Source organism: Gigantopelta aegis, chromosome 10 (assembly GCF_016097555.1).
Source record: "Gigantopelta aegis isolate Gae_Host chromosome 10, Gae_host_genome, whole genome shotgun sequence".
Classification (NCBI taxonomy): domain Eukaryota; kingdom Metazoa; phylum Mollusca; class Gastropoda; order Neomphalida; family Peltospiridae; genus Gigantopelta; species Gigantopelta aegis.
In genome coordinates this window covers 51,591,491-51,602,775 of record NC_054708.1, presented here as the reverse complement: position 1 = coordinate 51,602,775, position 11,285 = coordinate 51,591,491, and the positions used below count along the sequence as shown (strand labels likewise).

Sequence of the window (11,285 nt, the reverse complement as noted above, 5' to 3'; positions counted from 1 at the left end):
AAGAATCAGAAAACAGTAATGTAGGATCTTTTCTACGTAACAAAAAAGGTATTTCAACATTAAAAATAACTGTTTGTAGTATTTCGGGGGGTGGGGGCAGGACGTAGCTCAGTGGTACAGCGCTCGTCTGATGCGCGATCGATCTAGGATCGATCCCCATCGGTAGGTCCATTGGGCTATTTCTTGTTCCAGCCAGTGCTCCACAACTGATGAAACAAAGGCCGTGGTTAGTACCATCCTATCTGTGGGATGGTACATATAATAGGTCCTTTGCTGCTAATCGAAAAGAGTAGCCCATGAAGTGGTGACAACGAGTTTCCTCTCTCAGTATCTATGTGGTCCTTTACTATATGTCTGACGTCATATAACCGTAAATAAAATGTGTTGAGTGCGTCGTTAAATAAAATATTTCCTTCCTTATTTCTGGAGGTGTGTGTGTGTGTGGTGGGGGGGGGGGGCTGTTACCCTTTGCCACCCCTCCCCCAGTTAAGGTCATGAAACGAACAAGTAAAATATGACAAATCGCAGGTAGAGGTATACTCTGACTGATTCAATGTAATGCATTGCATTTAAAACTACATGGATTTGTCAGACGTTTTCTAATTTGCTAGACACTCTACCTAACACGAACTATATTACCGACGACACTGTATTTATGGCCTGAAATAAAAAGGGCATTCCAATACCCTAACATTCATATTATTACATGATTGTGAGTTTTCAATTACAGACCGAAGCGCCGGTATCATACACTGTGGAGCAAGCAAATGACATCTGTAAAGAATACATCCTCAACAGCACTGCTGTCAGCAACTGCGAGGACGTCCTCAACACTACAAACTTTACTCAGAGTATCAACGACTGCACAGATGATCTTGTGGTAGGTCGAACACACATTTGTGAAGACACACACCCACACACACACACACACCCACACACACACACACACACACACCCACACCCACACACACATTTAATTATACACTCTTTAAGTATCAGTTTTTGAAACAAAATGAATAATTCCTGTACACGTGAGGTTTAAAAAAAAACAATTCTGCCAGTTTATTTTTAAAGATTATATAAATATTATGTAAAACATCTTGCAAATATACTGAGAGGAAAAACATAAGGGAACACTTGGTATTACCGTATTACAGACCGTAGTTAATTAACTAGTTAATTAGCGTCACAGTATCTCTTTAAATTACAATTCGTTTCATTTCATGAATTGAACGAATAACAGTGTGACAAACATATGCCTTATAATGCAAACAAGATAAAATATCAGGGTTCAGAATCGTTTCTATCTACAAATTCATTTCATTTCATTTCAACTTATTTTCGTGCTTATATCCAAATAAGGTTTAAGCACGCTGTCCTGGGTACACACCTTAGCTATCTGGGCTGTCTGTCCAGGACACTGGGTTAGTTGTTAGTTTGTTAGTGGTTAGTGAAAGAGAAGAGGGTGTAGTGGCCTTACATCAACCCATTGAGCCCTTAAGAACTCGCTCTGGGTTGGAGCCGGTACTGGGCTGAGAACCCTGTACCTACCAGCCGGTAGTCCGATGGCTTAACCACTGCGCCACTGAAGCCGGTTTTAAATTACAAGCATGTGATGTGGGACTGAATGTCTTTCTGACACTATGAGGGTTTTCGTTGCAGTCTTTCTGTGCTGTTAGTATTGGTGTGGTCCTTTATTTCTATCCGTCAGTACGTGTATAATATATGAAGTTTTATTTTTGATAAAAGGCATTATACATACAATAAATATGTCGGTTTGTGCTTCCTTTCACAACAGGGTACAGGAGAAGAAGGGTTTGCACGCGCGCACGTGGAAAATATAATTGAGCAGTGTGTTTCTGAGGCGGCTCGTGACGTCAGTAAATGGCAAGGCAATGCCACAACCAGTATGAGTGATCGCATACCAAAGTCAGTCATGGAAAATATCTGCATCCGCAAGTGTGGCAGCCACGGAAAGTGTACATCTGGTAAATATAAATACGAAATATCATAAATACAAACTATCTTGCTTTAAATTTGATACAAGTGTACCAGTAAAGCAATACATGTCTTATCGCAGTCGATATGATTGTTATTGGATAATAAATAGGATATTAAACTTTCCACCGTTTCGTATCAAGTCTGTGTCTTGCATACATAGAATACCAAACGACCTTGCCTGTCATATCATATTTTTATCAGATACCAACACTGTTCACGATTTTCAAAAATGTGGTATGACAGGCAAGCTAGTTCTGTATGTTATTTATTAAAAACCAACTGCAAAGAAGCCGCAACGCAGAAGTAAACACATGTTAAGACCTACTACAAGTTATTTTTCTATTAATTGGGTCAGCAAGTGATCTACGTCACGCAAATATTACACTAGTTAGATATTGCGTGATTGTTACGACATGAGCAATATCTTACACCGGTGTGTAATAAAATATAATATGTGGTACAGAAAAGTAAAAGTAAACACAAAATGTAATATCTAATGGCCAGATGCAATGAAGTATTAATTCATTTCTACAAGTCAAGATCTTTGTTGGCTCAAACTCGAGTGGATGCAAACCTGCTCTGGTTGAGCCCCACCCCTCAATGCCTTTTCTGTCAATAAAGAAAACACATATAAAAGATCCATTGCTTATGTGCCTGCATTGGGTTTCCTATGTGTGTGTGTGTGTGTTTCTTTTCTCTCTCTCCCTCTCTCTCTCTCTCTCTCTCTCTCTCTCTCTCTCTCTCTCTCTCTCTCTCTCTCTCTCTCTCTCTCTCTCTCTCAGCGTGTGTGTGCTTCTGTCTGTCTGTTTCTCTGTATCTATCTGCTTGTGTATTTCTGTCTGTCGGACAGTCAGTCTCTCTCTATGTCTGTATCTCCCCTCTCTCTAAATACCGCTCTGTCTGCCTCTCGCTCTCTGCTTCTCATCATACGATAGAAACCAAATAGAGTTAAGACATCCTTAACCAAACATTCCTTTCCTTTCCTTACAGGTGTCTGTGTGTGTGACGATGGATACACAGGAGAGACGTGTGACGTCAGCGCCAGCGTCCCGCCACAGGTGATCCCCGTCAACCCCAGCGGGGGCGCGTGCGATGTCGGCAGCGCGGACTGTTCCCAGGTGGCGCTGTTCGGATTCGACTTCGTGGAATCTAGCACCCTGACGTGTCATTACGAATACATACAGGTAGGTGTTTATACTTCATTGGAATTAGTGACAGGAATCAGTTGGGATTTCATCATCGATCATCGGTCATAATCGGTTGGCACCAGCCGACCAACTTTTGATTACACAATCGGTTAGAAGTATATGAACGTAAGAAGGATTTTAATATTAAGGACAAGGCACCTATTGAATCTAGACACTACAAATGGTTATTTAATTGCTCTATACACGAAGAAGTTTGTTTAACGACACCGCTAGAACACATTGATTCATTAATCATCGGCCATTGGATGTCAAACATTTGGTAATTTTGACATTTAGTCTTAAAGGAAACCCGCTACATTTTTCCATTAGTAGCAAGGGATCTTTTATATGCACCATCCCACAAACAGGATAGCACATACCACGGTCTTTGATATACCAATCGTGGTGCACTGGCTGGAACGAAAAATAGCCCAATGGGCCCACCGACGGGGATCGATCCTCGACCGACCGCACATAAAGCAAGCTCTTTACCACTGGGCGACGTCCCGCCTACTTTACACATGAAGACAACCCCCCAACATCAACATGTTTACATCGATTCCATCAGCTGAACTGGAAAAACAGTTAGAGTTAACATTATTCAAACACAATCGAATATGGATTTTTATAATCGATATATCACATCGGCAGAGTCAAATAACCTTACCCCCCCCCCCCCCCCCCCCCCCAACAAATCCACCCAATATAGACAAACAAAGAACAAAACGGGTGATGTTAACCCATGATCCTATAATAAGCTTATAAAACGTAGCCAGCATCACCCTCCGCTTGTTACCGGCTCCGGTCGGACTGTTGGTGCTCGCTTACACCAGCCAGTGCAGGCGGTCCCCCCCCCCCCACCTCCCCTCCAACCCACCCCACCCCTTTTCTGTCCTGGACGCAGGACAGGCGTGCGCTACAACAGCTTGCTCTGAATGTGCACGTTAAATACTCTGACCTGACCTGACCTAGCCAGCACTGACGGTAGAATAACTGATGGATTGCACTAATTGTCTAAATTTACGAAACCCTTATGCTGGTCTTTAACCAATGCTGACTGGCTGGGTGGAGGAATAGATGGATAAATGAACGGATAACAGCTAGTGTGACAGATAAAAAAATATGCCTTATTATGCAAACAAGACAAAATATGAGTGTTTTGGGGCTCATTTCACAAAACATCGTAAGTTTACGTATGTGACTAGTAGTTATATCGGTCATACCTTTACACGTGTTTGGCATCTATTTCAAGCAGACTATAATTATTACATCACTGAGGAAGATGGCGCATTTTAAGGACAAAAGAAAATGAAATATGTGTACTTCAAACAATATTTGTTGTACTGTTAATAGTAATAAAAATTGTAGTTTAGTCGTAGATTTACGTTTACGTGCAAAACTAGGCTTACGATGTTTTGTAAAATTGAGCCCAGAATCGCATCTATCTACAATTAATGGTCAGTCGTTAACAAAATACAAAGAATACTGAGCGAAACTAGATTGGCCATACATTTCCCGACCTACTGCAGTATTGGACTCGCACCATAACACACATATTATCTACGACTGTGATACTTTTATATATGTGCAAACTATAGTTGAATGATGTATTCCTGAAACTAAAAATAAAGAGAAAAGAAGGGAACTATACCGATATTAGAGTTTGGTAATCTCACGACATGGTTCCAACACGTATGATACATAATAAAAGCATACGGCATTACATGACACACACAAGCAATAATATGGGCAGTCAAATCAATCAAAACATAGCCAGTATATGGTATTGATATTACCGTCACATTGAATTTCCTCCGTTTCTGCGTAGGTCAAAACATCTGCATATGGATAACAGGCCATGATCAGTACTTATAACACTTTTAAAGACTGTAAGAACGTCTGACACTGTCGACAAAGGTGATTCAGTTTAACTCTGGTGACTTGGCTGAAGCCGTTAATTCGCCTTTATAATAAGCACGGGCCCGGTTGTGAAGTTATCAATGACTTCGTCTATTTGGGGGGGGGGGGGGGGGGGGGGGGGGGGGCGGGACGTAGCCCAGTGGTAAAGCGCTCGTTTGATGCGCGATCGGTCAAGGATCGATCCTCGTCGGTGGACAAATTGTGCTATTTCTCGTCACAGCCAGTGTACCACGACTGGTATATCAAAGGCCGTGGTGTGTGCTATCCCGTCTGTGGGATGGTGCATATAAAAGATACCTTGCTACTAATGGAACAATGTAGCCGGTTTCCTATTTATGACTGAGTCAAAATGACCATATGTGTGACATCCAATAGCCGATGATTAATAAATCAACGTGCTCTAGTGGTGCCATTAAACAAAACAAACTTTTTTCCTTATCTATTTGTTTCTAGGTGGAGGAGACTGTCAAAGTGACAGGCGAGCACGGCGTAGTGAGTGCCGAGTTTATCAGCATGTACCAAGTGAACTGTCACCTACCCAGGAGTCAGAGCGCCTACATCTCCGTCAGCAATGATGGGCGGGCCAAGAGCGCTGCTCGCTACCTCCATGTGGTTCACGACGCCAAGTGTTACAGCTGCGACATACTACAAGATGGCGCACAGGCCAAGTGTTCTAGACAGGTACATAAGTTATCGCGCTTTCTTACACACCCGTTAGTGAGAACATTAATCGTTATTTTTGATAACACATGCTTGTTAACACACATACGTGCGATAATAGTTTACAGACATACGACTGGCTGCACCTACATGTAGGTTATGACCAGCCTCAAATTCAGCCAGCAAACGTTTCGCTAACGTTCGCGAACTATTTGATTGGTTCCCGACGTGGCCATTTGATTTAATATGAAGCGCATAAACCAGTCTAGCGGACGTTTTTCCTGTCACCGGCCTCGGTGGCGTCGTGGAAGGCCATCGGTCTACAGGCTGGTAGGTACTGGGTTCGGATCCCAATCGAGGCATGGGATTTTTAATCGAGATACCGACTCCAAACCCTGAGTGAGTGCTCCCCACTGTCGCCACATAGGCTACTCTTTTACGACAGGCAGCAAGGGATCTTTTATTTGCGCTTCCCACAGGCAGGATAGCACAAACCATGGCCTTTGTTGAACCAGTTATGGATCACTGGTCGGTGCAAGTGGTTTACACCTACCCATTGAGCCTTGCGGAGCACTCACTCAGGGTTTGGAGTCGGTATCTGGATTAAAAAAACCCATGCCTCGACTGGGATCCGAACCCAGTACCTACCAGCCTGTAGACCGATGGCCTGCCACGACGCCACCGAGGCCGGTAAAATTCGTTTCAAGACGAAAACAAAACCCTGGATGGTATAGCCATAAAATCTGTTTATACTAGTATGCAATCCATAGTGTATTACTGCACTTTTCCCCCAGTTTTTTAATGTTGAAATGGACCAACAAGTTCGCCTATTGCATAAATAGTCTCGCCCGATATTTTTAGAATTTGCATGCTCCCGAATAACTCTATAAAAGGCGAAGTGTAATTGGTCGATACTGAAATTGTTATTTATAGATGAAATGTCACCTGGACATGGGAGTCCACGCAATGCTGTTAGATCTACTGGTAGACCAGTAGAACTAATTTTAATCAGATTGCACCTATTATTCCTTGCCGGAGTACACCCATTTTACACCAAACATACTACATGTGCATGTCCTGGAATTAGAACAAAACAGTCTTCAGTGTTAAAAAGATACACTGTTTGCAAACCACATGCTCTCCCCTGTCAACTGCAGTCTAATAGTTGCCACTTCAAAGCTGTCTGCCATGAAATAATCAAAGTCAAAGAGCAGACTATTAGCGCGGGTATATTTTCGGATTTCCAAATGGGAAGATAACTGTGTTCTTTAGCTTTCGGTATCTATTTGTCGGTCAGTTTGTCTGATGGTCTATCTCGTTATATGTCTTATTTTGTGTCTCTGTATGTCTCAATGTGTCTGTCTGTCTGCCTGTAGTTCTCTTCTACTCTCTCTCTCTCTCTCTGTCTCTCTCTGTCTCTCTTTCTCTCTCTCTCTCTCTCTCTCTCTCTCTCTCTCTCTCTCTCTCTCTCTCTCTCTCTCTCTCTCTGTCAAGTTGTGATTCGTTTAGTGTTTTAATAATTACAAAACCTACAAAAGTGTCAATCAATAAATATATTACACATATTTGTATGTTGCAGTTTGCTTGTTTATAATAACACTATGGTATTATCGCTCTACCAGGCAGACACGTGTATGATTGGGGACGCGTGTTTCCAGTCCGGAGAGAAACGTGGGAGTGACAAGTGTCAGATCTGTGACCCGCTGAAAGATCAAACACAATGGGTTAAAAACCCAGGTGAGTTAAACTATAGTTTCATTTAACCAACTGCAAGAGCGTAATTGTATGAGATAGGGGTGGTGTTGCATGAGATAGGTGTGTATGTGTGTGATGTGTGTGTGTGTATGTGTGTGTGTGTGTGTGTGTGTGTGTGTGTGTGTATGTGTGTGCGTGTGTGGGGGTGTGCATGTGCTGTGCGTGTGTGCAACGTGTATTTGCGCGAATTGACAGAATTGTACCTTGATATTCATGGTTTGCGTTTATACCCTTGTAATGATAGTATTTGGTGATTATGAAAAACGCCGTTTTTTAACAGAATTTAAGACTACCGACAATTCACTCCAATTACAAACAATACGAATTGATATCAGTTTGTCAATGAAGTATTTGGTGATTAAATCCATGTTCATCCAAACACTTTTGAGGTTTTGTTTGTTTGTTTGTTTGTGTTTTGTTTTGTTTGTTTGTTGTGTTTTTTTGTTTGTTTTTTTTGTTTTTTTTTTGTTTGTGTTTGTTTGGGGTTTTTGTTGTGGGGTTTTTTTTTGGGTGGGTGGGGTGGGGGGGGGGGGGTTGTATTGTACGTAAAATGCTTTAAAAAAAATTGTAGTAATGTTTTATTAGAAAGTCTTTTAGCAAATGTAACTGGCCTCGGTGGTGTCGTGGTTAAGCCATCGGACATAAGACTGGTATGTACCGAGTTCGCAGCCTGGTACCGGCTCCCACCCAGAGCAAGTTTTAACGACTCAGTGGGTAGGTGTAAGACCACTACACACTCTTTTCTCTCACTAATCAGTAACAACTAACTCACTGTCCTGGACAGGCAGCCCAGATAGCTGAGGTGTGTGCCCAGGACAGCATGCTTGAACCTTAATTGGATATAAGCACGAGAATAAGTTAAAGAATAATAAGAAGAAGCAAATGTAGCAATATGTTTTAGTATTTTATTTTACTGACCATGTTTTGTTAACAGATCCACTGTGTAATGCTGAGAGGTTGAACGGTGCTGAAGCGCAATGGAGGAGAAATTGACAAAACAACAACAATTGCTCTAGCTGTGATCTGCGCGGTTTTGGCAACGGCCTTGTTAGTCAGTGCTGTCATGTTATGTCGTAAAAGGTGAGGTACAAATAGTCATGAGCCTTTAGCTAAGACACTGAACAATCCATCAGTTAAAGGATCGAACCACCTCAATGAAACCATTCTCTGGTTGTTGTTTTTCCTATCCTAACCATTTCACCACGACTTTGGTATATCAGAGGCCATGGTATATCATTTCCTGTCTGTGGGGGTGGTGGGGGGTGGGGGGGGGGGTGTTTTGTTTAACGACACCACTAGAGCACATTGATTTATTAATCATCGGCGATTGGATGTCAAACAGTTGGTAATTTTGACATATAGTCTTAGAGAGGAAACCCGCTACAGGTTTCCATTAGCAGCAAGGAATCTATTATATGCACCATCCCACAGACAGGATAGCATACACCACGACTTTTGATATACCAGTCGTGTGTCTGTGGGAAATGCATATAAAAGATCACTTGCTGCTAATAGAAAACGGTGAAGGGTTTCCTCGTAGAGTACAAGTAAAAAATTGCCAAATGATTGACATCCAATAACCGATGATAAATCAATATGCTCTAGTGGTATCGTTAAACAAAATAAACTTTTAACTTTAAATGCCGCGGAAGCTTTTATAAAACCTGATACCCAGAGCCGGTTTACGGATCTGCAGGGGGCCTGTAGCACAAATAACAGTGGGGCCCCCCTTCCCAGGGTATATATTTTGCAACCCAATCGGGGGGGGGGGGGGGGGGGGGGGGGGGGAATTACCTGTGCAAAATAAATGTACACATCACCGCAGGTCTCCCTGGAGCGCGGAAACCGTAGCACGTGCTATATGTGCTACTAGAATAAACCGGCTCTGCCGTTACATGGTCTGTGTTTCAATATACACGTTAAAGGGACATTCCTGAGTTTTCTGCAGTTTTAAAGATGTTATCAACTAACAGAGATTTTTAACGACTGTAATTACATATCAAATATATTGTTCTGCATAAACTATTAGTGGCTGTATATTAAACGTGTTTTTGATCGTTCTAATATTTGTACTAGGTTACATTTCATTTTATTTCCGAAAATATATTTTTTCGTACGTACGAAATCCAGTTTGTGCTTCTTCACAAATATTAAGTCGACCAGAAACACATTGAATATACAGACATTGATATTCTAGGCAAGAAAATATATTTAATATGTAAGTTTGATCGTAGAAATAGTTTATTAGTCGGAAACATCTTAAAATACAGCAAACTCAGGAATGTCCCTTTAAACACTATACTTTCTTTTCAGATTACAACCTAAGAAACCTGGCATGATAAGCTACGACTTGAAAGACGAGCATTCCACAGCAACGACAAACCCATTCGGCAAGAGGGCGATGGCGTATAACAATCATACTTACATGTCTGAGGATCTAGACTAAGTGTTGAAGCCAGTGCTTTCTCAGACGTCCTCATCACATACACGGACAGTCGTGGTTTTATTCTCTAGTAAAGTTCAGAATATGGAAAGATATAGATAATATATAGATAAGGCCTAAAACATTCTGCATTAGGGAACTTAACAAAATAAACTAGGTAGGGTAGGTCGGCTTTTTCTAATTTTGCTTTTACTACAATTATCCCTTACAAAATGATACGTATCTACTCTTTTCATCTATATACATTGTATTAATAAAAAAACATATATCAAAGAAAAAACCCAGCATCAAAAACTAATTAGAGTCGGCCGTTTTTTCTATGTTAGGGTCGGGTTCCCAGAATTTGATTTTACAACATTAACCATTACAGGTCCAGATAAAATGTTGTGTGTGTACTCTTTTCACATATACATTAATTGTTTTTACAAAAATCGAACATACATCGAAAAATAATGTTTACGGTAGCCCTTTTTTTCAAGTTAGGGTCTGGTTCCAGGAAACGCACACATTTTTAAAATCCAAGATATTATTTAAATCCTTGCGGTTTATAAACGGCAACATTGACTAATAGTATTCTTGAAAGATAATTAGTAATAATATATTTCTTAAAGCTAAAATAGTTCTTATACACTTACCTAGTAATTAAAACATTTTTGTTTGTTTTAAAAATGCTAATTAATATTTGAAGTTGCAATAATTAACCAAATAGTAACTAACTTCTCAATAAAGAGTAGTGAGATTTGAACTTTGGTGATGTCTGAATGATCCTATTTACGATACAAAAATGTACACTATCTGCACAAAAATGTAAAAATATTTTTATAAAAATGTTTTCCGGTTGCATTCCTAGTTAAAACGGATTGAGTTGCTTACCGGTGATGTTACACATGAAATGATTATTCTAATAAATATATTGTTTATTTATTGGTGTTGTTTATGTTAGTTCTTTAAAATTCATTAATAGAGAAAAAAGTAATTTTGTATTTCTCTTATATATAAACTGGACGCGGTGTGTGCTTTAAAAACAATCGATGTACATTAGTTTCAATTAGAGCGTATCGACTGGAAGTGTGCGATGTGTGCGTCTGCAAAACGCATGCGGCCAGCCGCAGTGAAATAATCGTATGTGGTGTATATGCCCAAAACACAAACCGCAGACGCATAGGTTAGACCGCACGCACGCGCCGCATCCAGTCTATATGAGCTTTAAAGTCGCAGACCCTTTGTTTCAGCCTGCCCAAACCCGAATCCATGGGGGGCGTGCCTGAACCGTAAGGATGTGGGCACGTTAATACAGTTCCCTTCCCTTCTCAGCCTGC

The 11,285-nt window shown here is 41.0% G+C and overlaps 1 protein-coding gene across 1 annotated transcript; it reads left to right on the top strand.

Annotated features, from left to right (window-relative positions):
• The first annotated feature begins 1,905 nt into the window (after window positions 1-1,905).
• LOC121384643 lies at window positions 1,906-10,890 on the top strand. The gene is made up of 6 exons (XM_041515117.1): window positions 1,906-1,988; window positions 2,992-3,185; window positions 5,562-5,789; window positions 7,391-7,505; window positions 8,458-8,603; window positions 9,837-10,890. Exons 1-5 carry the CDS (start codon window positions 1,910-1,912, stop codon window positions 8,514-8,516), a joined length of 675 nt encoding a protein of 224 aa, XP_041371051.1. The 5' UTR covers window positions 1,906-1,909; the 3' UTR covers window positions 8,517-8,603; window positions 9,837-10,890.
• Window positions 10,891-11,285: the final 395 nt, after the last annotated feature.